At 52.0% G+C, this 26,331-nt stretch overlaps 10 protein-coding genes across 10 annotated transcripts; 4 read left to right on the top strand and 6 right to left on the bottom strand.

Annotated features, from left to right (window-relative positions):
* Positions 1 to 30: 30 nt before the first annotated feature.
* COCVIDRAFT_104356 (hypothetical protein) lies at positions 31 to 201 on the bottom strand (the record flags this gene model as incomplete). Its single annotated transcript, XM_014699150.1, has 1 exon — positions 31 to 201. A coding segment is annotated over one exon (171 nt), but the record flags the coding sequence as incomplete, so codon positions are not given.
* Positions 202 to 480: 279 nt separating this feature from the next.
* Positions 481 to 2,836, bottom strand: COCVIDRAFT_104407 (hypothetical protein; the record flags this gene model as incomplete). Its single annotated transcript, XM_014699149.1, has 4 exons — positions 481 to 1,413; positions 1,467 to 1,715; positions 1,763 to 2,513; positions 2,568 to 2,836. The coding sequence occupies 4 exons, from the start codon at positions 2,834 to 2,836 to the stop codon at positions 481 to 483; spliced, it is 2,202 nt and encodes a 733-aa protein (XP_014554635.1).
* A 241-nt stretch (positions 2,837 to 3,077) lies between these two features.
* Positions 3,078 to 8,350, bottom strand: COCVIDRAFT_104500 (hypothetical protein; the record flags this gene model as incomplete). Its single annotated transcript, XM_014699148.1, has 6 exons — positions 3,078 to 5,030; positions 5,077 to 7,536; positions 7,583 to 7,671; positions 7,725 to 7,931; positions 7,982 to 8,155; positions 8,194 to 8,350. The coding sequence occupies 6 exons, from the start codon at positions 8,348 to 8,350 to the stop codon at positions 3,078 to 3,080; spliced, it is 5,040 nt and encodes a 1,679-aa protein (XP_014554634.1).
* Positions 8,351 to 8,812: 462 nt separating this feature from the next.
* Positions 8,813 to 9,438, top strand: COCVIDRAFT_104514 (hypothetical protein; the record flags this gene model as incomplete). Its single annotated transcript, XM_014699147.1, has 5 exons — positions 8,813 to 8,885; positions 8,939 to 9,018; positions 9,071 to 9,196; positions 9,246 to 9,325; positions 9,378 to 9,438. 5 exons carry the CDS (start codon positions 8,813 to 8,815, stop codon positions 9,436 to 9,438), a joined length of 420 nt encoding a protein of 139 aa, XP_014554633.1.
* A 493-nt stretch (positions 9,439 to 9,931) lies between these two features.
* COCVIDRAFT_28336 (hypothetical protein) lies at positions 9,932 to 10,881 on the top strand (the record flags this gene model as incomplete). Its single annotated transcript, XM_014699146.1, has 3 exons — positions 9,932 to 9,980; positions 10,032 to 10,192; positions 10,243 to 10,881. 3 exons carry the CDS (start codon positions 9,932 to 9,934, stop codon positions 10,879 to 10,881), a joined length of 849 nt encoding a protein of 282 aa, XP_014554632.1.
* A 66-nt stretch (positions 10,882 to 10,947) lies between these two features.
* COCVIDRAFT_17683 (hypothetical protein) lies at positions 10,948 to 11,786 on the bottom strand (the record flags this gene model as incomplete). The annotated part of the gene is made up of 3 exons (XM_014699111.1): positions 10,948 to 11,504; positions 11,567 to 11,647; positions 11,720 to 11,786. The coding sequence occupies 3 exons, from the start codon at positions 11,784 to 11,786 to the stop codon at positions 10,948 to 10,950; spliced, it is 705 nt and encodes a 234-aa protein (XP_014554597.1).
* Positions 11,787 to 12,003: 217 nt separating this feature from the next.
* On the top strand, positions 12,004 to 17,764 carry COCVIDRAFT_39504 (hypothetical protein; the record flags this gene model as incomplete). Its single annotated transcript, XM_014699145.1, has 5 exons — positions 12,004 to 13,111; position 13,678; positions 14,245 to 15,154; positions 15,203 to 15,318; positions 15,370 to 17,764. The coding sequence occupies 5 exons, from the start codon at positions 12,004 to 12,006 to the stop codon at positions 17,762 to 17,764; spliced, it is 4,530 nt and encodes a 1,509-aa protein (XP_014554631.1).
* A 923-nt stretch (positions 17,765 to 18,687) lies between these two features.
* COCVIDRAFT_104538 (hypothetical protein) lies at positions 18,688 to 20,107 on the top strand (the record flags this gene model as incomplete). The annotated part of the gene is made up of 3 exons (XM_014699144.1): positions 18,688 to 18,858; positions 18,955 to 19,066; positions 19,116 to 20,107. The coding sequence occupies 3 exons, from the start codon at positions 18,688 to 18,690 to the stop codon at positions 20,105 to 20,107; spliced, it is 1,275 nt and encodes a 424-aa protein (XP_014554630.1).
* Positions 20,108 to 21,003: 896 nt separating this feature from the next.
* On the bottom strand, positions 21,004 to 24,123 carry COCVIDRAFT_104413 (hypothetical protein; the record flags this gene model as incomplete). The annotated part of the gene is made up of 4 exons (XM_014699143.1): positions 21,004 to 22,716; positions 22,891 to 23,399; positions 23,452 to 23,627; positions 23,879 to 24,123. The coding sequence occupies 4 exons, from the start codon at positions 24,121 to 24,123 to the stop codon at positions 21,004 to 21,006; spliced, it is 2,643 nt and encodes an 880-aa protein (XP_014554629.1).
* A 1,140-nt stretch (positions 24,124 to 25,263) lies between these two features.
* On the bottom strand, positions 25,264 to 25,491 carry COCVIDRAFT_104411 (hypothetical protein; the record flags this gene model as incomplete). Its single annotated transcript, XM_014699142.1, has 1 exon — positions 25,264 to 25,491. One exon carries the CDS (start codon positions 25,489 to 25,491, stop codon positions 25,264 to 25,266), a length of 228 nt encoding a protein of 75 aa, XP_014554628.1.
* Positions 25,492 to 26,331: the final 840 nt, after the last annotated feature.

Genomic DNA, 26,331 nt, shown 5'->3' with positions numbered 1-26,331 from the left:
GTAGGTACAAGAACCAAGAGTGTGTCGGCGTCAAAACGCTGGTATAAGGCAAGGGATGTGTATGGCGTCGGAATCTGCGCTTGCAGTCTTGGTTATCGCATGCGTGTTCGTGTTGGGGAGTTCGACAAGGAGGGCGTCGGGGGAGGTTGTGATACAGTTGAAGCTGAGTGGGGGAGGGGTCGAATGAGCGCGAGACTCTACGCAAGGAGCGGTCTAGTTCCCCAGGCGCTGCTTGCGGTGTGCGACTTATCGGTGCAGTCGATCCCTTGGACACCCCAGGTGCATGAGTGAAGCCGTGGTTTGGCAGGTCGAGATTGATGGCTGCCCTGGCCGCCCGAGCTTAGCGATAGACCACGTGATCTCCCACAAGCCCTCCGCCCTTGTTTCACCGCCTGTCACGTAGTCACTTTCTTGAGCGATTGGAAGAAGATGAAAGTCATATTATTGTAAGAATTTCTAAAAATGAGCTAGGCTGAGTCCTCAGAACAAATCCCTCATGATACGCGCCAACTCGTCGTTCTCTTGCCCAAACCCATTCACAAACTCTCCATTGCCGTTTGCAATGTCATTCGACGAACCCCCAAATCCCTGTAGATTGAAAATCCCGCCAGCCGCCTCAAATAGAGTCGTGAGGTCACTCGCCATTCCGTGCGGCGTATCCAGCATGGTGCCGTTACGGCCGTTGGAGAACAGTGCTAGTTCATCCATCGAGTGGCCTGCTAAACCTGCCATGGCCACTGCAGCAGATGAGTGTGCGTCTTGAATTTCCTCGTTGCGTACGGCAAGCCCGAGACGCGGCCCAACTTCCTTGATCGTCTTGATCGTCTTCCATAACCGCCTCGAGATGTACGAGTTTGACGAGAGACCTCGCACAAGGTCGATGGCCATGTAAAACTCGTCTCGGCATTCTTGGTTAAATTCGACCGGCGCGTGAGCCACTGCAAGAAAGAGGACTGCAAGTGCTGACACGAGGAAGTAGTTAAACGTTATCTGTTGACTTTTGTAAATATCAGATGTCTGGTTGAGGTATGTCAGTATCCGGATCGTGTCCTTGGCCACTTTAACAACAATATGTGCGAATTCCAAATTCTCCATGATGGTGGTTGCTGTGTGCAAGACTGGTCTGTATATGAGAATTCGCATCTGGTTTGCCCGAAGGTACAGTACCACTTGGAGTCGCTGGATTAGACGCGTTGGTGTCTCCACTTGTCTGCCACTGTCCGGATGCACAAACCTCAAGGAATCCGGAATGCTGCGATGCCAATTCAGGACTTGAAAATCAAGGAAAGATATATCTTCCTTGTTAATCTTGTCCTGCTGGCCCACATCAGTGATCGACTTCCACACTTTCGAACTAATTATTGAGTACGAGATCATTGCGTGGAGATATTGACCAGACTCGTGAGACGATGGCTCCTGGTTGGGTCAGATTCTGAAATACATACAGACAGCTGAGCATGACTTACAGGCTTGGGAACATTGTCAATGTCCGCATCTTGCAAGGCGAATGGCATTCCGGTCCCAAAGCTCCAGCGACGATCGAGAACGTAGATGGTCCAAAACATGCGGATTGCCGATGCTTGATCCTCAGGATTGGGATATAAGGTCGCATACGTGTCCCGGCGATGCAAGCCCAATTCAAGACATTGCCGTGAAGCCAACCCACATATTCGCCAGGCCAGCCCTTCTTCGTCGTGGTGAAAGTGATACATGGCCTACATTTGTGAGCATGACTGAAGACTGTACGAGAACTTTGACTTACAACAAGGACTAGTAGGTTAATGTTATGCAGACTAGCAGGCTCAGACAGAGATTTTTCAACCATATTATGTACGTTTGTGAAGAGCTTCTCCGCCAATGGATCCTTCCCCCTACCTTCGATTACGAGGGTCGTTGCAAGGACTAACTTGAGTGTACTGATCTGCTCATCCATCATTGCGTCTGAGCCAGGAAGAGCACGTTGCATGAAACCCGATCTAGTGGCGGCCTCTATAAAAGTGAATAGCATTTCAGTATAGCGCATCAACTTATCCATATCCAGAATTGGGTACATGGCGGCTACTTCGTCACGCCAGACATGGACCAGGCGTAGAGCGTCGCTCTTTGAGAGGGCCCATATCGGGTCTTTGTCGGCGTGAAATGATCGTTTAGGCTGCATAGCGTTGGCTGCAGGAGGCGATTCTCCTGGTGTCTCTTCGCGCGTCAAGAGATCCTCGTCGTCTTCCTCTTCGCCTGGGTTGATGCCCATGGTTTTGAGACTTGATCTTGCAACGCTGACGTTGAATGCGTTTGACGTTGGCCCATGAAAGCGACGGTGTTTGTTCGACGATTTGGACTGCGATCGCGGAGGATGAGGAGGCAGCATAGGCGTCTGCTGGTAGTCCTGGGTGAAGGGGGTGCCCATGGAGCCATTGCTGTGGATTTCGACTTGGCCTCGGAGGGCGCTGATATTGTGGAACAGATCGTCTACTTGTTGCTGGAGCGAGTTGATATGCGCTGACATCTGCTTGAACCTCGGATATGTTAGTCGCGTCGTGTTTTCGGTTGCGATAAGGCGATTTACTTACTCTTCGCTCTCTTTGAAGTTGTTGCAGCAGTTGGGCGAGTACTGGCAGTCGAGGTTGAGGTTCCCGCAGCGCTGGCAGGGCGTTTGGCCGTTGCACTTGATCTTCCGGCGTTTGCACTCATTGCAGGCAATGGAGATGTAGCGATTGCGCTTCGCCCTGGGCTGGGCTGGCGCATCTTCGCTCTTCCGCTTCACATTGTTGTTGGCGTCTTGCAACGGGCTGATGGCGTCGCTCGGGTTGGACTTGTCGACAGGTGTCGTGGAGGTCATGGTTAATTCCGCGCGCGCGCCAGTTCCGCCACAACAAGTGGGCACAAGTGAGGCAAGAGGTCTGGAGTCGCGGTCGGTGTGTCTCCGGTCCGCCCTTGTGCGGACAGAGCTCCGGCTGACTGCTCCGGCTGGAATGTCATGCATTCGACTTTCGTTTCACCATTCAATTACTACATTTTTGAACAATGTCCTCTATACAATAATACATTCCGAATGCTTCTATCTAACCTCTGTGTCTGCTTCAATCATCATCTAACCCAAACTCTCGCCCAACAGCATCCGTCAGCTTCGACAACATGTCGAAAACTTCACCATCATGTCTGGCGACCTTGGTTGCCTTGATTAATAGCGGATACAACCTGTGTATATGCTTGCGGTGTTTCGACTTCACTCCTGGCGCATCGGGCATGGCTTGCGGCTCGCATTGCAGCTTGTGCAACTCCTCAAGTACGAAGAGCAACTCGCGTCTCTGCGACTCGGGCGCAGGCATACGACCCCGCAAAGGGTGATCGGCTATGTACGTCTTGAGCGGGAGTGCACACCGTAGAATGAGATATGGGGCTGCTGCTTGCGCCAACTTGACTCGTTCGGGACTACTATCGTGCACAGCAACGAGACTGAATAACTCAGAGAGACACGAATAGCCCATGTTCGGTCGCCATGTACATTCAAGCTCGGCTGTTTGTCCTAGACGAACCTTGTAGAGCTCTTCGATTGGCGCTCCCATCATGTCCGGTAGTTCTCCAGATAACGGGCTATGTATCAGTGATGTTGCAAAGAGATTGCGGGCATAAGACCGCCTAAGGCTGTCCGGAAGCGACGCAGAACCAAGAGGAAGGACAATAATCTCGCGGAGCTGTTTGAAAGACGCAATGTCAAGCACCTCATCTTTCTCGAGTGATATGGGAGCATCTGATGATAGCTGCGCTCGAGTGATGTAGTGAGCTATATCTACCAGATTGGCCCAGATCTCTTGGTCCGAGCCAAGATGCGACAATGCCGGCTTGATGATAGCTATGCTTGTCGATGTAGCCTTTTGCCATAAGGTTGGTGCTTTGCCTTCGCGTTCCCACACATACTTTTCTTGTACAGGTCGCGCCAAACTACTTAAAGCACGAGCAAAAGCATCATTCTTATACATCTCTTCCTGATCGATGTGCTTGATAATCGTGTCTTGCAACAGCGTCATGGATGCTTTTGATAGCGCAACAAATGTCGGCCCGCGTCTTCCAGGAGACTTGTCTTGTGAAGTGTAAGGCAGTGTTATGAACCGGCCCAACAACTCAATCAGATACGACGAAATCTCGGGACCGTCAGTCTTGACTATCGATAAACACTCCAGAACCCGGCTCTGGAGCACAGTCGTGCTATCCACATCAGAAGAGTAGGCGACTTCGTCGGAATTGACAACACAGGCCTCAAGATTGCCAAGCATAGAAGGCAATTCTGCAGCAAGTGGTCCATCCGCAAGACGGTAGATGGCTTTGAAAGCATCTGCGTAGGCCACAAATGCTTCTTGGTTGTCTTCCTCGCCGCCTTGTTGCCACGTGTCTTGAGAAGGGAAATAGCTCCTCCACACCCCAGCCGTTTTGAGCAAGGGGTCTATACCCCATATATGATTATTTTCAGACTGGGAAAGAACACCTGTAATGGTGTCGAAGACCGATGCTCCTAGAGCATGTGAACGGTACTCAAAGTACTGCTGTAAGAGACTGAGTAGCTCGGACCATGCGTCCCCAAGCTGAGATGCATCCAGTTTATCCATATAAGTGGTGTTTAGAATGCTTACAGTCTGAAGCACGGCTTTTGTTGTTTGCCCCCAGTCTTTTAGCAAATCATTCTGTGGTGACTGATTCCGGATCTCGCGCTGTACCTCCAGATTCGCCTTTACCATACCAAACAGTATTGTACGGAGACAGAGTAGCCATACATTCGATGATAATTGGTCGGAGCAGTTCTCAAATATCCTCTGGATCGTTTGAATTGCAGAATTCCGTACCTCAACACGTTCGTCGACGGTGATTGAAGAAAGGTTCAATAGAACCTGGAGCCACAGGGCCGAAGTTGCTCCATTCTGTGAGTGACTGGAAACGGCGAGTTTGGTGTCATCAGTCTCCCCAACGATCTCTGGCAGTGAAGACAGGTCAGCCTTCGATTGCAAGTAGTCTGACACATTCCAAAAGAAGGTGATAGCCTGCATAATGTTAGAAGTGGAGCAAATGCACGTGTAGTTAACCCACAGTTAGAGACATGTTCAAGTCTTCTTGCTGGGAACACAGCCTGCGCAGAAGCTCTAATAGTGTGGATAGACAAACATCTGGAACGGCAGTCATAAAATCCGAACATATAAGGCTGACCGTTGCAAAGGCAGATCGGGCAAGAGATCTCGAAATAACTTCTGGAGCGTTCTCCAACCGCTTATCGACTTGAGGCCTCTCGTTTTCGTGCTTTTGTTCTTGAAAAGAGGACTGGTCCGGTACAAATACACTCATCAAGCTCTCGATGACGGACGCCCATCCAGCAACTAGTGACTCGCCGCATTGCTCAATCACACTTTTGAGTGCTTCGAGAGCAACTTGGTGAACCCGCATGTCGGCATCACTAATGGTCTCTTTGTTGGCTCCATCGTAGTGGTAGAGGTCTGCAATCTGTTTCTGTAGTGCAGTAAGTATGCGAGCCTGAATTTCCTCACGTTGTTCATCGGACATGGATAGCTCAGCAATATCTCGAACAGTCCTTGCTAGAATGTCAGCGGCAAGCAGCCTTGTAGTTGTCGCTTTCCGGCTATCCGTAGAAAACTGTACAACTTCCTTGACAAGGATGTTCCATCCGCTTTCTGCAGGATCGTACTGGGCCAACCTGCTCTCATTCAAGGTTGCGAGCTCTCCAATCTTGTTCAAAGCAAATGCTGAGTCGCGGGGGTTTGTTTCGGTATTTAGAGAGATTCCGGAAACGCTACCAAGGCGCCGCTGATGCATAATCTGAGGACGATTAGAGGATGCGGGTGTCCTTTGACCACTCTCTGGGGTCACACCGTTCAGAAGGGAACACAAGGCTTGCAGCACTTCTGAAAATGACTCATTGGGGAAATCAACAGTGCTCTCAAACAGTCTGCGAGCTGCTGCCTGTACAGCTGAGGTTTCTGCCTCCAGCTTCTCGGTACTCCCATCTCCGTGCCCAGGTCCAGACCCGCGACTGCCTGTTTGACTTGTAAACGCCATGACCAAGTCGGCTACTTGTAGCGTCTCAAAAACGATCGACCAGGCGGAATTGAGGGTCGGTCCCAGCGCGATTGCCAGATTGAGCAAAGCCCTCAGACACAGCAGATTGCGAGGAGTTAAAGCAGGTATTGCTGACTCATTTTGGGGACCTCTATGTTTGTCTGCTGACATTGAAGAGCTTTGACTCATAAAGCTGTCTACGCTAAGTATGGCTTTGGCATTAGAGAAAACCCCAGGCTTGTCAACTGAAGCTGAAGTTGTGGGCGGTACATTTGCTAGCAACAGGTTTGATGGCACTGCTGCTTTGCCCAATGTTGTTAAAAATGCATCCCGTGGTGTCGAAAGCCTAAGAAGGCCAGCGACCTGAGTGATCTTTTGTATAGACCGAACCAGGGCACGGTAATAGTCGTTGTCAAGCGCGGCATTAAGAAAAGTCGAGCAGGTCGCAAGCACTGCGGGCCAGCATTCCGTAACCAAGCTCGTCGAAGTCTGCACAGAGGTGTAGGCGGAGTGTTCTGTGAGGTCAAGAGGATTTACAGGTATAGTTTTTTTGCGGAAAGATTGGGTTCGCGAAAGCCGATTGGAACCTTCATTTGGCAATACAGCTTCTGTATCAGGCTCGTTCGCGTCATCAGCTTTGTTCTTTCTCCGGGCTCGGCCTTCGTGGTGTACGGTCAGAGGAAGGACAAACTTGGCCAGACTCTCGGAAATGTTGGTGATGCATGTCAACACCAAACTATAGATATACGTGTCTGGTAGGACAGGCGGGTCGGATTTGTCAAGGTGTTCTATACAAGGAGTTTTGAGAGCGCTCCATTGTGTGCTGATTCCAAAAGGACGAGCACCGCTGCTACTGTCACTCACAGGGCCGCCTATGACGCCGGCCAGAGCACCTGCTTCAGCGACAGCATGGTCTGACAGCGCTAATTTTCCGTCTTCGGCCCCAACGACGGCTGTTGATTGCTGACCAAGGCCAATGAGTGCAGGCTTTTCGGCGGCAAGCCGTACGAAAGCCGCCAAATTATCACCAAAAACATTCTTCTTCTCGCTTTTCGCGTCAAATAGCGCATAGATGGCCAAAAGAAGCTTAGAATCGGCGTAGATACTGCGAAATACCTCTAAGCAGAGCGCTCTCTTCCATGCCTGAGAAGCCTCTGGATCAAGCATATGATTCAAAAGACCGAGTGCAATCTCGCATTCCGAGGGAAGTATGTCAAGATGATATCGAATAATCAGATGTAGTATCCGAATGATGCGCACAGTCACTGGAAATGATAGTCGGTCAGACAAAGAGCGAATGATGAGGGGCATGAGTTGGGCCCGCAAGATGTGTATTTGCTCTGGATGTGTCGTCATGATTTCGTTGTGATTTGACAGTACTGCCTCGATGAGCTCAAGTATTGAAGATGGTGGCAGCGAAGCGAATCGCATATACACGGGCTTTTCTCCTACGATCAGCGAAATGAGATCGGTAAACATCTACCCATGTTTAGCAAGATCAGACCAACGTGGAGGCCATGCAAACCTTGTAAGCATCGTTCGCTGCTGGTCTGACTGATACGTGGCTATCGTCACCTTTTACCTCGGTCACGGTGGGGATTTCCAGTGCTTTCTCTTGACAAGAGGTCAGTACATGATAAATGGCTATAAAGATGGCTAGACCGTACCATCTTCGGAAGCGACTCTGTCATACACAACAATAACAAGCTGTTGCAATGTCGCAGCAGCTGTGTTGCTTACTGCAAAGTTCTTTGCGTTTTGCAAACTTGAGCATATTTGAAGGACAGATGAAAGAGAATCGCCCCGAATTTCCGCAGGGTAGTTTTGGAGTAAAGAGGGTAATGCTTGCAGTATCTTCAATTGGATGTCGTGGCCTAGTTACATCAGCTGAGCGCATAGGATTCCGGGAGTGGGCGAGCTCTACTTGATGATACCGACTCGCGAAATGCATCCAGGATTTCCGTCAGTCGCTCCCGTGGCAAAGCGCGTGAAACACTAAGTCTCTGCAGACACGAGACTCCAGTCGACGCGAATTTGGCATTGTGAGTACTGCAAGCAATCAAAAAAGGTGAGATGAAATGTGGACGACGGGACAGATCTTGAACGCGGTCAACATGTAATCAAACGACGGGCAACAAACTAACTCACCAGCTGAGAGCTGAGCCTCGGAGGTATTAGAGAGTGACTTGAGATCCTTGAGGGCTGCCTCTGCAGCATTTCGGAGTTCGGTATTCTTGCGCTTCGAGTCCTGGATGAGGTTCCCGAGTTCAGCTGCCAAAATTTGAGCCGTCATGCTATGCGAATGACCCGAAGCATCTGGGCGAACTGTGCTAGCAAAGGAGCGACTTTGAAATGCAGGATACGATTGTTGATGTAGTTTGGCCGACTATGAAAGGCAACGTATAGATGTCGCGTAGCGGACGTGGCCAAGCGATGGACCAATGCATGTGCTAGGTGGGACCCTGGTCGGCCGCAACCTCGTCATATCGTCGGCACTAGTCGATCCCGACAAGCATCTTGAGACAAGCAGCAGAGCAATCAGCTGGTCACTCGATAGCCTTGCAGAGAATTGCGCCTGTCGATACACTGCTTGATAGAGACTTGCGCACGTCACCACCGGCCACTTCGAATCGTATCCTGCACCTTCACCCATAGCCACCGCCGACCATTACCCTACCTCTTGAGCGGGGTCCGTCCATCCCACTTCCTCACGCGCCACGCTTCACATCAGTACTCTCGCACCAGCACTGCAACAATGGGTGCCAAGGTTCCGCGCAACTTTCGTCTGCTGGAAGAGCTGGAGAAGGGTGAGAAGGGGCTTGGTGCTGGTACGGTAGACCTGCCACTTGGCCGTGGAGAACGCATTGCTGAGAATAGACAGAGGCCTGCTCATATGGTCTGGATAACGGAGATGATCTGTTGATGTCAGACTGGAATGGCACCATACTAGGTCCACCCCATGTATGCATCTTTTCCTCCATGTACCCAGTCGCACGTTGACAAAGATTCCCAGAGCGTCCACGAGAACCGCATCTACAGCGTGTCGATCCACTGCGGCCCAGAGTACCCCGACGCACCCCCGGACATCAAGTTCACGTCCAAGATCAACCTGCCCTGCGTCAACCCTCAGAACGGAAAGGTAGGACCCTGCAAGCTGAGTAAGGAAGAACGCGTACTGACAAGGCTAGGTCGATCCCACAAAGCTGCCTTGCCTAGCCCAGTGGAAACGTGAGTTTACCATGGAGACTATCCTCATCGAGCTTCGAAGGTAAGCACAGTCACTATCAGACAAGTCCACCATTGACCATATAATGCATCAGATACATGGCGCTTCCCCAGAACAAGAAACTCCCACAGCCTCCCGAGGGAACAACTTTCTAGCTGTGTTCACGAACACCAACTGTCCTGAGAAAGCAGTTCAAACAGACGTGTGACTGTATGCTAAATCTGAATGTACGACGAGACAAGGTGAAGGTGCATGGGACGGAGTTTTGGTCTGCCAGATGAACTCATAGTCTAGGCAATTGACCACGACTATGAATGATATACATATTTTCTTGATACATGGCTTCCCTTGCTCTATGTTTGCCCACTTATGTTAAGACCTGTGGCGTACTTGTATGACTATACATTGCCATAACAAGCTGAAAAGACATGCACGTGATTTGTATCTCAAGTCGCCCTAGCGCTGAAATTGACAAGCAACTAAATAATGTAATGTTACACAGGAAGTAGTGTTGAGTCACGGACTCTACTCGAGTATTGTGTACTGTAGAGCACTGCAAATCCGGCACGTGACCATGTGTCATACTAGTCGAAATATCTCGCGTCGCAACTCCGACCTGGAAACCTCCACCGCGAGCAATCCCCATGCATGCCCCGCTTCCTCGAGCCTAAAAAGTCAACACAACATCGTATAGCAGGTGAGACCATTGAAGGAATAATATGTGCATAGATTCTGACATTTTGATCAGCAATTGCTCTTTACCGGGCCCTGCTTTTACGATGTTCGTCTACTCCCATCCCTGATGACGATCGCGTCTCCCTCCGCAACGCTGTGCGCAACAAGTTTCGACGGAACCGGAAGATACAAAGCCCGTACCAACTGGGGCTGAGTTTCAAGGCTGGCTATGAGGTGAACTTTTCTTTTTAGACATGCGTCTGTCCGCAATTGACAAGATGTAGACGTTGGACCATCTTGATGCCTCGACGGCGGGCGATGCAGCCAGCACGAGCATATTGACGCAAATGGTGGCCCAGCTACCACGCGCTCTGATACGCGCTCCTCCAATGAGAAGGACCGAAGATGCATCTTCCAAGGAACCCAAAGAACGACTCGCGTGTCTTCCTCCAGAGAAGGCTGTCTTGAATGTCCGCCCATACGCAAAGACCTCCGGCCCCCGCCATGTTCCTATAATGTCCTCCGCGAACGGAATCCCCTTCCTCCGCCTCACAAAACCTCAGCCTCCAGCTCTGAGCCGTGTTCTCCGTCAACGACTACAGCGCAAGATTCAGCTTTTCGACACAAAGGTGCTACTGAGCAATTGGTGGTTACCCATGTGCCAGCAGGAAGATGAGTGGGATGCGCTGATCAGTGCGCAATTGGAGACGCGCGAGGACGACGTCAAGTGGGCGGATGCGATTAGACAATCGGAGCGGGTAAATCAGGAAGCGCATGCAAGAGACATGCGCAAGGATAGGGAGATCACAAAGAAGATGCAGAATATTGTGGACTTGGAGATGAAGATGGCACTGGAGGAGGGAGAGACGATTGTGAGGGGAAGAAGAAGGCGCCCGATACAGGTGATCAAGCCAAAACTTTGATAGTATAGTTTGGCTATGCAACTATGTGCATGCGGTTTTTTACGGCGCAAATTTACGCAATGCACATCATGATGTCGCCTCAATCTTGAGTTTCCCGACATCAACCTCATCAATATTGTCGTCATCATCATCGTCACCCTTCCCAACCAAACCCTGCTGCCACAACTCTTTGCCCGTCAACTTCTTCTCCTCCTTAGCAATCCTCTTCTTCTTATCCTCAAGTTCCTTCTCCTCCTCCTTCCGCCTCTTCTCCTCTGCCATCTCCGCCCGAAACTTCTCCCTCCACGCCAAAAAGCTCTCCCGCGTAACCGCCTCACCCTGAAACTTTTTGTTCTCCTCCTCCTCCGCCTTGGCCGCCGCCATATCCGCCAGCGCCTGCTTGGCATTCTGGCGCTCCGTAATGAGGAGTTCGGCGCTGTCCTTGAGGACGGTGACGAGCGTGAAGACCATGGCCATGCCGAGGTTTTCCTCAATGGTTGCCGAGAGCGAGTCGAGGAGGCGCTGCTTGTCTTCTTGGATGTCGAGGTAGGGGTGCTTGGGGGCGTTGGGGGGTTGCGTTATGTCGAGGCGGGGGGCTTCGTCGGGGTAGTTGAGTGGGTAGGAGACATTGAGGATGATGGTTGCTGCAAGGTTCCTTTTGGTAAGCCTATATGTGGTGTTCAGGTATGTGAGTGCTTGCGCATACGTTGGTCATCTTCGCGCTCTTCGTCTTCGTGTCGGCCATCGTCGAGTTGGACGGCGACTCGGAACTCTGTCTCGGAAACGTCTGGAGGGTGTTGTTAGTATATTTACTTGGTGTACAGTGATGTTTTTTTTTGCGCAACCAATCGTTGCGTACCTGTGATTTCGTCTGCGAAGATTGACTCGAGGACTTCGCGTTCCTCTTTTTGCTCTTCGACACCCATGACGAATTAAGTATGTGTGTAGACTGCGAGAGTGCCAACGCCGGGCGACACTTGCAAGTTGACGCTGAGGCTTGCGGCTTGGTGGGGCGGCATGCCCGCTCTTTTCCCCCACGTCACTAGCCCCGACTGCCCGATGTTCGAGAAATAATTTTTGGGTCGGACTGCCGACTTGCAACAATTTCACACACCTCGACACCGAAACAAAGGTCTTGTAAAAATGGCGAAGACGAAGCCAGCGGACCGCAAGGGAAAGAAGAGCGCAAAGTCTAGCGTGAAATCTGGCGCATCGAAACCAAAAGTTTCGGCTGAAGATCTCTTAATCCAGGCGGCTACTTTTCTCCAAACATCACAGCCAGAGGAAGCGCTCATCGCCGCACAAAAAGCACTGAACTTGGTTCAGCCTGGCAACTCGAAGCCTTCGGCCGCCGCGCTGCCCGCATTGAACCTCCTCGGCGAAATCAACGTAGAGTTGGGCGACCCAGATTCTGCGCGTGAAGCATTCCAAGCCGCCATTATCATCGATCCCGAAGGCGCACACGATGGAGCAGAGAAATTTCTATGGATGGCACAATTAAACGAAGAGGGTGGGGCAGAGAGTGTACGGTGGTTTGAGAAGGGCATTGAAGTGCTCAAGAGGGAAATTGGTGGGCTGGAAGGCAAGATGGCGAAGAACAACGAGGTGGCAGAGTTGGTGGAGGAGAAGAGACAGAAGATTGCAAACTCGCTGTGTGGTATTGCTGAAGTCTACATGACGGATTTGTCGTGGGAGGAAGACGCAGAAGCAAGATGCGACGCCGCAGTCACCGAAGCACTTCTTTTTGCGCCAGAGAATCCGGAGCCTCTGCAGACACTGGCGTCCATCCGAATTTCGCAATTGAAGCCCGACGAGGCAAGATCCGCACTAAGACGAAGCATGGAGCTGTGGAAGGACCTGGACCCGGACGACGCCAAGGTTCCCGACTATTCTCTTCGCATTAGTCTGTCTCGTTTGTTGATGGAGGCAGAAATGGAAGACGAGGCGATTGAGGTTCTGGAGCGGTTAGTGGGAGAAAATGACGGCAGTGTTGAGGCGTGGTATCTGGGCGGCTGGTGCTTGCATTTGCTGGCGGGAAAGCAAAAAGCCAAGGGAGAGGAAAAGGTCACGACATCACTGTTGCGTGCTAGTCGCGACTGGCTGGAGAATTGTCTCAAACTTTACGCTATGCTAGAGTATGAGGATGAGCGATTGAAGGAACATGCCGATGAGCTCTTGAGAGAACTGAACGATGTACTCGGTCCTTCTACCGGCGCTGAGGAGGAAGAGGATGAATGGGAAGAGGACGACGGTAACGAGGACGAGGACATGGACGAGACATGAAGTTTTGGTAGACCATGAGAAGATGCGATGCACAAGAGCCAGTGGCTATGGACAATGGCTATGGACAGTGGTTATGGTTATGATGAGGGCTGGACGCGACCGTTCATCGCAGTTCGCCACACGATGGACACCACGGCGGAGGCGTTCCGTTCCCGGGACGGAGTATTTTTAAGTTAGGCCGAGGATAAGCTGACACGGCGGGCATGTGTTCTAAGCGCTTTTTTTCTCTTTGGACATACCCCACCCGCAGTAAGGGAGCAAGGAGGGTGAAAAGTATGATCATGTACCAGTACGTATGTAGACCAAGCTTGGGCGTCAGCATCCAGGGCCTTGGTGTGCCTTGGTCCCTGCAGGCAGGAAGCGGCAGACGACCAGGGTAGCTGTCAGTGTAGCGACGACAGGATGAAATTCACAGATAGACGAAAGCAGACTGCATTGCTTCTTCTTGGGGCTCGACGCGCCCCGACCAGCGGGCGTGGGTGTGGGCGGCATGGGCCGGACGTGGGCCAGAGGAGCTCTGGATTCGCTGGTTAGGGTAAAAGGGCAGCGCATGTGTGCAGAGCTGGGGCAAAGGCGCAAAAGGGCAAGGGGCCCCATTGGCGATGGCGCTTGTCGTTGTAACACCAAGCAGCGATCGAGGCGATGAGACATGGCCAGCGCTTGGCAACGAGCAGAAGGTTGCCGGAACCGCGCGAGCGCCACGGATAGTCAATAATGCTGGTCGCGACCACCCCTCAATGTCCCCACGAAGAGAACGACTGAAGCCGCGCCATCGCCCTCTGTCTGCTGCTGTGCATGTCCACGCCCTCTGCTCGCTGCCTCGCAATCCTTCCTGGTCCTGGTCTTGCTCCCTCGTGCCGCGCCCCATCCCCGACCGATGAACGGGGCGCTCGCACGTCGCACCCTTCCACAGCTGAGTGAGGCCTCGCCGTCGTCGACTTCCAGCCCGGGCATGCCCTTTGCGAGGCCCCGCGAACCCGAATGATCTGGTATCTCCTCTATCCGCTGCGTGGGTGAGTAGTAACCTGCATCCCCCGTCCAGCCCATCCATCTAGTACACACGCGTCCGAGGCCATGCCATGCTAAATGCCCGTCTCGCAGTACGACTGAGCCACCACGCCTATCCACATCGCACCCCATCCGCCGCGCATTCCAGGCCCATGGCACCGCCACTGCCCGCCATTGGCTCCTCTCCATCTTCGTGACCATTATCATCTCCGTCCTCCTCTGCTACCAGGCTGTCTTCCAGGCGGACAGTTCCGCCGCTGCCGGTCTCCGCAATCTGCCCAAGCATGTCTGGACTTCCACCACCCAGGTCGAGGGAGAGCGCATCCCCGATGTGATTGTGCGCCAGGTCTGGGTCCATGGCGACTATATGAAGGCCATCGAATTGCCTGTGCTGCACCAGGCTCTGTATGTTCAGGAAGCCCTTATCAGCGGCGGCTTCAACAAAGATGCCGACGACGATGCAAATGCCCTCCGAAACACCCTCGCCAGCACCACTGCAGGCTGCATGACTGCCGGACCCGAGGAAAAATGGACGTGGCATTCGCCCTTGATGTACTGGAACTGTTCTCGAAGCGCCCTAGATGAGGATGGCGACTTACTCGGCACCATCAACGCACATACACGCATGCGCACGCCCCGTAACATCACGCTGCGACCCAGCACGGTTTTTGCCGGAAAATCCTTCTCCAACACCAAACTTCGTGCTGCCGATGCATTGGTCATTACACTTTTCGATCAGAACAATTCAAGATTAGGGGCTACATGGGATGCGAGAGCACGCACTCTGGCTGAGGAAATATCCCCAGATTGGGCCGTATTCCCCAACGATGGCCAGGTTACCCGCAGCCGACTATTCGAGTTTAGATTCAGGCCCATGACTCTGAATGACGACCTATTTTTGGCGGCTTCCTATCTTATTACCGCAGTCTACGTGATAACGAGAATGAGGCAGTTGCGAGCAGTCAAAAGCTGGTTTGGCTTGCTCATCACCATCTGTATGAAGGTAGGCGGTTTCCGCACTACTGTTTTTCTCTGCTAACCCCCTAACTAGATGGGCGTGTGTGTAATCGCTAGTTTTACCCTTTGTACATATCTTGGAATCGATTTGGCGCGGATACCCCGGCCATGGTTTCCCGTAGTAGTTTTTTGTTTCGGTCTTGGAAATATGTATGTTCAAGAGTGGCGGGGGTGCAATAGCAATTACTGACTGACTGCCAGATTTCGTTTGATTAATGTTGTACTGGAAACACCGCCGGAGATGCCTCCTCACCAGCGCATCGGCAATGCACTCGGTGAGGTGGGTCATCTGTCTGTTGCCATTGCATTTCAAAACCTCGCACTATTGTACTTCTGCTCCCGGCTCGTCACGCCCTGGGTCGCCGACTTTTGCGTTTTTGCGGCCGTCACGCTCGTATTCGACCTCGTTTTTCATTTGACCTTCTTTATTGCTGTTCTCAGCGTTGATGTACAGAGGATGGAACTCTCCGACTCTCTGGATCGCATTAATCTCAGCCAAAGCACCAAGAACAAACAGGCCGAACGTCAATCCTGGCTTGGTGCTCTGAGAGAGGGCACGCTGCCTCTGAGCACCCGCTTCGCAGGGACTGTAGCTATCTTCTCTGTCATTCTTGCCGTCAATTGGCATTTCTTCGATAGCGGTGACAAACCGCTGTCCTTCAACACGCTTCGGCAAAGTTTCATTTCCAGAAGGCGGAAACGTTCCATCGACACAAGCTGGAGTCAGCCGCCAATCAACCAAGCTAGGACCCCCGCTGATTGGCTTCGGCTCCAAGACCACAATACGGCTCGAGAATTGTTTGGTTTCATCAAACCTGGAGCCCAAACATTTGTAGCTCGCATATACAACCCCATTCTGGTCGTCTCCAAGGGAGCACAAGGACGTGACCGGCCGCAACCACCCTCGTCCCTCGTAGAGGGGCTTCGCCGCTTTGCACATGGACATGCTTTCCCAGCAGCTTTGATTACTGTTACACTCATTGCCATTGTAGCCTTGTTTATGAATTACCTTCTCTGGACAGGCCTCCCAATTGGTGCAGAGGAAAATGATGATGTAGAAACAGAATTTTCAGTAAAGACATTGCCAACGCCACAAAACTTGGATGTTGTCCAGTTGGCTGGTTGTCCAAAAGGCCATCTTGCAAGTGTATCGCTGGATAGGAGTACTGCGATATGGCTACATGGCCGCGGGGGCTACCTGCATACTACCTTGCAGACGGCGTCGATGAAGCCGAGACTCTGGCCCATCTATGCTACCGCTATCGACGACGGCGGAAGCATGCTAGCGATATGCGGGCAAACTGGACAAATTGGTCTATGGGATATCCCTGCATCGCGATTTCTTATGTTCCCGCTAATCGACATTCGGGGACAGGCGCCAATACGCTTCAGCTTTGTTACGCTAAAAACGCGGACGGATGCAGAGAGGCTATACCTCATCATCGTCAGCCCAGATGGACACTTGACGAAGCTGGAAGCACGCACAGGCATCCACCACACCAGACGTATTGCCACCAGTTCAATCGTGTGCAGCTCAATCTACACCTCGGAAAAAGGGGATACTAGCTTGGTCTTTGTGACCAAGGCTGGTGAAGTGCACATACTGTCACTCAAGCAGGAGGACAACTACACGTCAGAAGTGGTTGCAGGTCTGGATCCAGGCCCACCCCCTGGTAGCAATCCTGCAAAGATACGGTGTATATACGCTGTTCCCAGCCTCGGGGTCATGTTTGCGCTTCGCGATGAAGAGGCGGAGATTTTTGACTTTTCCAGCCGCGCGCTGGTTCACGCATTCCAAATTGGCCATGTGCGTCCACATTCGTTCAGAGTGCTCCACTCTGTACGACGCGTGTGTCAATGTGGAGCCCCTGCGGTCAACTCACTCTCTGTGGCATATGCAGAGCACAGTGCAAACCACATGGTGATGCAGACCTTCAGTCTGGACGATAAGACGACTTCACAGATGTGCCTTGGAAAGCCGCTAGACCGGGAAAAGCACAAGTGTCGTGGTCTTGAGCGCGCAAAGGAAGCGGTCTACTCTGTCGAACCCGCTGGGGTGTGGGAGTCGACCGAAGCGCAGAGTGTGATTGGAATCAGAAGACGCGCACAATTGGCTACGCCATCGTCGACTCATTCAGGCGCAGAAGAGAACTACCCAGGTGTTGATGCAGTGGCACTTACGTCTGCATTGAAGCAGCGTGCTCAACGCCAGGGTCACGTGAACCTGTCAAGACTCGGGGATGGAGCGTCGACCAAGATAGACCCGATGGATAACTCGTTTGAAGATTCTGACGCATGGGAGGTTTGGACACTGTCAACAGCGGGCGACTTCCGCTCAAGACCCTTGATGCCCGATGATACGGATGATGTAGCGACAGAGTCGTATGAAGATGAGTTGTTCGTGGCAGCACCTGGTCCGATTGTCAAGCTAGGCAAGCGCAGTATTGCAGTGGGATTCGGCAATACAGTCAAGGTGGTTACGTTGGGAAAAGAGTCTTTTGATGGCCTGACGAGTGTACAGAGCGGTGCCATGGACATTGGCCTTGGCTCATACAAGTGGAGAGCGCGGAAGGCAAGTGGAAGAAAGGTGCAATGACACATCGGGACTGACGGGACTCTGGGCTCTTGAGGCAGGAATGATGGTGTTTATGTTATGGATATACCCTACATGCGCATTGAGCGCGGCGTTTTAGATGGCAAGTTACTTGAAATAATGAATGGACAAGGTACATATGTATGTTTCTCCTCGATGCAGAAGGTGGTTTCCTATCTACCAATCGGGGCCATCAAAGGCTCCCACTGGCGAGATGGCGAGTGACAGGCCCCGCAGTCGACGTGTACAAGGGCATGGGTGGGTGGTTGCATACTAAGGTTTGAATGGATGTAGGTGTAGGCGGCGGTGCAAGACGGATGATGACAGACGTCATGGTGGCTGTTGAGCCAGGAACAGGCACATGTGCATGGTGCGCCAAAGCAGCGGGAATGTAATCCGTCCTCACCACGTCAGCCCACACAGTCGCCAAAACCAGTGACATCAGTATCAACAATTACTTTTAAAAAAGAAGGGTGGAATAAACAGTAGAAAGACATACAAATCCCTTAGTCTCAGGGTACAAGTGGGTACGGAATATGGAATTGTGGATTCCAGCTGGTGTGGCGCTAGGAGACAGGGTCTCGGGAGTTGTGGCGCTGGTTTGCGGGGCTACAGGGGCAGGAAAGAGCGCCCACGCGACTTCCCAGAGCGGCACCGCCTAGCGATTGACCGCACTTGACTTTACCTGCCTTTCCTTACCGCGACGCCCTCGTCTTTGCTCTTCATTCCTTTTTCGCCGCCCAGCACGCTCCCCTTCTGCTACCTCCCACATCTGAATTACCAGGTAAGCCTGCCTACAACCCTGTACAGTCGCTGTCTTCCATCCCCTGCCGCCCTGGCTTCTTCACATGCAATTAACGCCGCTGGCGTATGTCAAGCCTGCACTGCGCATACAAGACTGACGATGCACCAGAACCACCATCGCCATGAGTAAATCTCAGTCGCCCTACGATTCCCTGCGCAACATTCCGCAGTACTACGATTACGCGGATTCGCACAACTCGGCCCTCGCCCTTATCCTCGCTCTCCGCCCAGAGTGGAAAGACTCAAAAGACACAATTGAGTTTGTCAGGTTCACAGATGGAATCACAAACACGGTATGCACACGTACACACATGCAATTGCTCGTGGGCATGCTCTCGCGACCGCCCCTGCTGCCCCTTTATGTGCGCACGGCTAAGACTACGGTGTAGCTTCTCAAGGCGGTGAACAAGCTACCCGGCCTATCAAAGACGGAAGTCGAAGACGACGCCATCCTGCTGCGCGCATATGGCAAGGACACTGACGTCCTCATAGACCGCGAGAGTAAGTGCATGTCGGTACCATGCTGTACAGCGCTAAAACAAAGTTCTAGAGGAAGCTCGCTCTCATTCGCTGCTTGCCCGCCATAACCTCGCCCCGGCTCTCTACGCCCGGTTTGAAAATGGTCTCCTATACAAGTTCATTCAAGGCACCGTGTGTACGCCTGCCGACCTGCGTCGGCCAGAAGTATGGCGAGGAGTAGCTCAGAGGTTGGGAGAATGGCATGCCACATTACCTATTTCGAGTATTAGCAGCATATGTCCTGCGCCTGCCCAACTCACTTCGCAAAACAACAAGCGTGAGTCTCTGGCTGCCATGGCCACACTCACACCAGGCAAGCCCATTCCGAATCTGTGGACTACTATGCAGAAATGGATCCTTGCCTTGCCGACCAACACAACTGCCCAGTCGGAGAGGAAAGATGAGCTGATGCAGGAACTCGAAAGTCTGATGCAGATACTTGGTGACACGCCAGGAATCGGTGGCTCCAATCCGTTTGTCTTCGCCCATTGCGACCTCCTCTCAGGCAACGTGATCATCGAGCCCTCGCCGTCTTCCGCCTCAGCCTCTCGTCGGTCCAGTGTATCTAGTTGCTCCGACGAGCCTGAGACGGCAGCCTGTGTTTCCTTTATCGACTACGAGTATGCTACGCCTGCACCTGCTTCATTTGACATTGCAAACCACTTTGCCGAATGGGGTGGTTTTGACTGCGACTACAACGCCATGCCCACACGCACCATCCGTCGCGCCTTTCTCCGCGAGTATCTGCGCAGCTTCAGTACTCATCAAAACAAGTCATACAACGAGTCTGAGCTTGATCAGTTGTTTGAACAGGTTGACTTGTTCCGTGGTGTCCCCGGTTTCTATTGGGGTATTTGGGCATTGATCCAAGCACAAATCTCGCTCATCGACTTTGACTATGCTAGCTATGCTGAGATTCGACTAGGCGAGTACTTTGCGTGGAAGAAGGCTTACAATGGAGGGAAAGAAGAGAAGAATGAGCGTATGATGCTCAGGGAGAAGGTTTGGGCTCAGGAAGAGTAGATTGTATTCGTCTTCCCGACGACAAAAGGAGGAGGGAAAACAACAACGAGGTATTGTTGGTTAAAGGATAGAAGGACCGGAACACTCATCATGGGACTGAATCATCATGGGAGGGCGCTGGAGTCGCTCGTCATCTTTCTCTCTCTTTTTTCTCTTCTTTTCCCCTCATCTCTGATAGAGCACTTACCTTGGTATTTTCGTTCAAACGTTACGCTCCCGATCTTATTTAGTATTTATTTAATGTCAAAAGAGGGAGGATGGATGGAAGAGAGAAGAGCAACTCATAATATCATCCCTAGATTCATGTTTTCTACAACAAGAAGTTCGTCTATTCCATGTTAATACCTATGACAGACCATGTCGGGCGTTGATATTATCAAAGGCAAGGGGTCTGTCTGTTTGCATACATTTTCGACCCTTGTGACTTCTTCCAATTAGTTTTAGATGAACGAGGCAAGATAGGATATGAAAGGGAGAAAGGAAACTAATAAAGTCACATAGAAAGTGCGAGTTGCTCATGAAGATGCAATAATATTCTTCTCATATATATCCGAGAATGACTAGTAGCTAGAGAAGAAAAAAAAAGCCCAGAAATATACAATCAAAAAACCCAACCTAAATACAAAACCTCGAGATGGGTATATATATAAACCAAGTCGTAAGCTTTTTAATTCCCGTCTTCTCCCTTCATTTCCCATTGCCGTAAAAGAAAAGGCCATTTCCCATAACTTCTATTCCTTCAAAAGAGAGAATAACCTAGAATCCTTCTTCGAAGAAGAAATGTAGTCCAAAAAAGAGGCATTAACGTCGTTAAAATAGCCGAAAACTCAAAAGACGAGAGAAGAGGAAAAGAAATACTTTTTTCCGTTCTCTTACGCTTCAACGGCAAAAAAAGATTATTCCGCGGCAACAAGCCAATCGACATCACCAAGCCCCATGTTCCCCGCATTGCCCGAATCAAACGTCACATCGTCAAAATTATGCGATTCACCCACGGCTTCCATGTTGAGTAGCTTGTCAAAATCGCCGTCGTCAAACTCGTTGTTGAGGGGTAGGCTTGAAAAGAGCATCTCGTCGTCTTGGTGGTGGTTGATGATTGAGAAGGCGCTGAGATCGAAGGCGCTCCACTTGTTCATGTCCGCCATGTCGTTGTGGCTGTGATGGTGAGAGTGTGATAGGCCGGCTGTGGCGGTCACTATCGGGCTCTCTTGCGAGATGGTGATGCTGGACATGTGCTCGTGGTCCGAATCCGGGGGTGTGGAGGCGAGGAAGGTTTCGAGGCGGCGGGCGACCTCTTCGTCGGTTACATTTGGTTCGTTGTTGTGTTTTTCCAGGGCGTGCATGTTTGTGGTGCCGTGGTCAGGAGGTGGTGTGAGAGTTGAGGGACGGACGGTTTGTGATGTTGCTGATGTGATGGTTGTCGATGCTTCGTTGACGAGATCTAGTCGTCGGCCGGCGTCTACGAGTTCTTCGACTGTCCTTGCTGGCGCGCTCTTGGCTACGGGTGAAGTTTGGGCGGCTACGGGCGCAACGTGAATGCCTGCTTTCCGGATTGCAGCCTCGAGGAAGGCCACAGAGTAGTCGGCAGCGGCATAGACATCCCGCAGTTGGCCCATGACGGCCATACACTGGCAAAAGCCTCGTAGGGACGATCGTCGTGTTTCCTCTTCTGGCGCCTTGATGTCAAGCAAGTGGATGATAATGGCCGGAAGGAGAACGGTGACACCGGTTGTTGGCAAATACCTGACGAGACCACCTTGTTCAAGCCGCTGAGCAATCGATGTAATTGCTGAAGCTGCGCGGCGAACATTGCGGCGTGAAACATCAAGAAGCTCGGGTTCGACGTTGCTCTTTGTTGGAGCGCTCGCTGGACCACCTTGTGAGTTTGGTAGAACCTGGGGCCGATGCAGCGCGGACAATGTAGTGAAAAAGACCATGTGCAGCAGTGATCGTGCAAGATCGATAGCTGGAACGCCGCTTGGTTTGTCCGTATACTTTGCCTCTTCAGGCAGTTCCGTTACCCATCTCTGAAGATCCTCATCACATGCTTTGACTTCACTCGTCTCAGGATCCAGCTTCTTGGGAAGCAACATCATGGTTGTACGGTCGTTTTGGAGGCCCTGGTTGTTGTTGAGCACGCAGTATTGCTTGGACAGAACATGCGAGATGCACAAACACAGCCTGGCCTTCTCAATACACAGGATGGCCAACTGCCGTTGCACATCCACATCTCTGGCAATACGACAATCCGCTGGAAGGCATGTAACATCCTCTGGCAGAGGTGAAAGCTCGAAATCGTCCAGAGTAAGCATTGGCACATCAAAGTCCTCGGTCTTTATCCTTGTAGGTCTGCGCATACCGAGCGCAATAAGCCGATCTCGCATGTAAGTTGACCACCATATTCGCTTCCAGAGCTTGACGCGCTTGCTATCAAGGTTGGTGTTATCAGGGTTTCGGTGTAAGCCAATAGTGTGGGCAATAGACGTTGCAACGCCCATCCAATGCCAGGTATCTTTCTGGTCATCAGGAGTCTCATAGTAGTACGTCAGCAATAGCAGTGCCTGGACCAGCGAAACGCGGTCGGATTCGTAATCAAAGTCATAGAGAATCTGTCACATGGTTAGCTTAGGGCTCAATCTCACCAAGTTTGCAGTAGCCAAATTAACACTATCTGGCACGGGGTCGGAAAGTCGGTGCATGGGCATGCCGTCCGATAGTTGCGGACCGATTGGGCTGCTGCAACACGCCAAGCCGCCTGGTGAAAGAAGGGGTTCTGAACTTACCCTAGTCTTCTGGAAAAAGTCCTTGCGGGCATCCTTGCGAGAAGTATAGCCCGCAGCGCGCAGGTGTTCCATATCAACAAATGCTGATCCTGCAAACATGACCGCTTGAAACAAGATCAAACTGACTTTGCCCTTGCGTTCGTCTCGGCCGTCTACCATGATAAGGAAGTCGTGGAGGTCCAATAATGGCATATATGGATGAACAAATTCCACGTAGGCGCGCAGCATCTCGCTACGCAGGGCTCCCCTAGGCACGTTCAGGGCACCCTTCTTCTCCAGATACGAAATCTCATCAGGCCCGATTTTAGACGGAAGAGGCTTGATGAATCTTGGAAGTTCGCCAGGCGCAGGCTTCTGCGGTAGGCTTCCGAAAAATGGAGCTCGAGGCTCATTTGAAAAAGGCGAAAAAGGCAGATTTGGTAGGTTGTTGATTTGCGAGGTAATTGAAAGCCGGCGCCGCATATCCGACATGGACGCAGAGGAATTGACACGATGGCCATGGCTTTGGTCTGGGATATGCGTCAGTGCTGTGCAAACAAGGTTGTCATAGGTCCCACAAACATATCGAGTGAGGAACGTGCTCGTCTCGTCTTGATTCCGCCTCATGTGACGCCCGCGATGTGGCTGAGTTTAGTCCCTGGGAACCGTCTAGAGCCTCACGCGACGCAATTTTGCGAGTGACATTTCCTGAAGAGGTGGTGCTTTCTGTGCCTTGGTCATCGTCTTTGCTCCATTTCCTATTCGCGGAGTCAGCACGGCGTGCACAGGTCAGAAATGGCGTAGCGGCAGTTGTTGGTTGCACGCGACTGTTGCACAGGCTGAACATGCCATATGCGGCTAGACTAGTGGTAGCGACACCTCAGCCGACTTTGCATGCCGGTGCTCACTACGACATTGCATATCGGAGCCGACGATCTCTAACTGCCGCGCAGGTCGCATCCGGTGGGAAATTTGGAAATACTGCATTGAAACAAAATTTGACACTGACTTTTTGCGCCTGCTCTCCGATACAATGCATTCGACTTCATCTAGTCTGCAGTTTGTGCAGGGAGCGCCATGCTCTGTGACATTGCATCGCACCTTGCGAGCTCGACAACATTGACAAGCCTTGGAAGCCCTCCTCTTGACCGAACGACCGATTGTGTGACCATCGAGGCCTGCCTGGGTAGCTTTGCGTTTTGGTGCGTGGATATCACTGTGATGGTCGGATGGCGATGCCGAATAGTCAGACATGGTTGCGGAGTGCTTGTCGTCTGGTATATGTATTGCAGGACACGGAAGTATCTGGGGAAAGAAAAAAAGAAAACGTCAAGAAAAGTCCGATCACGCGTGAGGGGTGTCGGGGGCAGGCAAAGATTATAAAGTTGTATTTGGCAAGAGTGGATTACACTGCCAGGGCTAAGCCGTGTGCTTGGACTCACAGACAAGCGGCGCTTCACCTGGTACGATTTGTCCCTCATGACGCCGCCTCCGTCCCCACTGGGGATCGTTAGCTGGTACCCCAGTCCCCCAGATGCGGATGGCCGGCGCTTTATCCTTGGCGATTTAGGGTGTCGACGCTGGGGTCGGAAGCCATCGGGACAAAGACCACTCTTGGGACAGAATGTGTTTGGCAACGTCAGCTGCAAGTGTAAGCCCCAATCCTGAGGTTCGAGCAAAAAAAAAGATACCGCGGTTCATGTTCGCATGCAAAGCCGAGCGTGTGCTTGGTGCCACGCCCTATGACCTGCGGCTTGTGAACGCCAAGTGTTAATTTCTCACTCCCTCATGTCAACGTGCAGAGCATCCGTCCCATGCTTAAGCCGACTGCATTCGACACGCCGACCGCATTTGACAACACGTGTCGAGTCAGGGTAAAAAGGTGGGGTGTGTCTGGTGTCGTTAAGGCACGAATAGTCGCGCAACAGACGAGGGCCGATGCGGGATCATCGTGGTAGGGAGCGGAAATGAACATCCAAGGGTCGGCGGCATTGGTCTACCCAGGGCAGACTACCATGACCAAGCCAGACAGCTCTGGATTCCATAGCCGGCGTGCTAGCCGTCTCGGGCGCACGTGAGTTGCATAATAGGCGTCTAAGCAGCGCTGCGCCTTTTTGCCATTTGCTCGCCCAGGTCTATTCCCCCGATGCTGACCCCAATAAAAATCCTGCATTGTGGACGTTAGCGGGCACGGTGTCTACTTTACACGTACTCTGCTCCTTTATTTGTCTCGAGGGAGCTGACCGCTCCCAGCGACATTCTGGAGCCGACTGTCGCGTAGTTAGTGTATGTGCGTGATGCAAAGAAAAAAAGGTGGCCGCTGATGACGTGAAAGCGGAGGCTAGAATACGGTGGGCGGCCTTGATGCAGTCCATCGGGGTTCGGAGCAAAGGCTCATGCTTCTTTGTCCAGCAGCTGGGGGCGCGGTTGGACGAACAGGAATGGACGAACGAGTGGAGGATGATCGCAAGCCGCCTCCTGAGACGAGAAATTGCGGGGAGCGCCTTTCCTTCTCGGGGAAGTCTCGGGCGACGCCAACCCGTTGAACAGAAACCCCTTCCATCCTTCCAGATTGCTCCTAGTCGTTTCCCGCTCCGGCACATGCTGCTGCACCTCCTGCATATATATTTTTTTCTCATTCGTGATATCGGCGATGTTCCTCCACAGCCTGCTGTCCGAATTATGCATCCTCTGCGGCCCATTCCGAGATACCTGGGACTACCCTGAGACTGAGCGATATTATCCATGAACAAAGACACACGACAGTAATACCCTGATGAATCGTCCAGCCTGACACGAGCGATCAAGCCCCCGTCTGGTCTCAACACGCTTGGGTTGATAGGCTATGTGATTTGACCTGCAGGGTATCCGGGTACTAAACGTGGTCTGGTCTTTCGAGCGCCACGAACGTGGCCGACCGAGAGCTCGGCCGACGACGGTATCACAGCCTGTCCCTAGTCGTGTGTAGAGGTCGCACAAGGCACGAGTAGTAGCCCTTCATCGACACGGCACTATTGCGCAACTCGTATTTATGTGACACACAGTGCATTGCCCATGGCACCCACATGCCTGCAACATAACACAATGACCAGGATACTTGCGTTGGGTACGGTGAGCGGTCGAGCGCTGGATCTTGGAACGGATTTGCGGATCCAACCCCCAGCTCCGACTACGCCTGCGCTCTTGTCCGATCGAAGAAAGGCCGGTATACGACAATAAACTTCACAAATCAAGATTCCAGGCCTCACACCTATCGGTACTTTCACAGTAATGCTGTGGGGTTGACCAGGTGCCCCACACACACCTCGATAAGAGCCGGACTTTAGGTGCTGACGTAGTCACGGAAAAGTGCTGCACCCGCTATCCGTGGCCTTCGGAAACACGGGAGAGTCAAACACAAAGTGTGGGGTTGTGATTATGTATTGAAGTAGGCTACAAAATATGACTGCTACTATTACTACA

Source organism: Bipolaris victoriae, assembly GCF_000527765.1.
Source record: "Bipolaris victoriae FI3 unplaced genomic scaffold scaffold_66, whole genome shotgun sequence".
NCBI lineage: Eukaryota > Fungi > Ascomycota > Dothideomycetes > Pleosporales > Pleosporaceae > Bipolaris > Bipolaris victoriae.
This window is presented reverse-complemented; position numbering and strand designations above follow the sequence as displayed.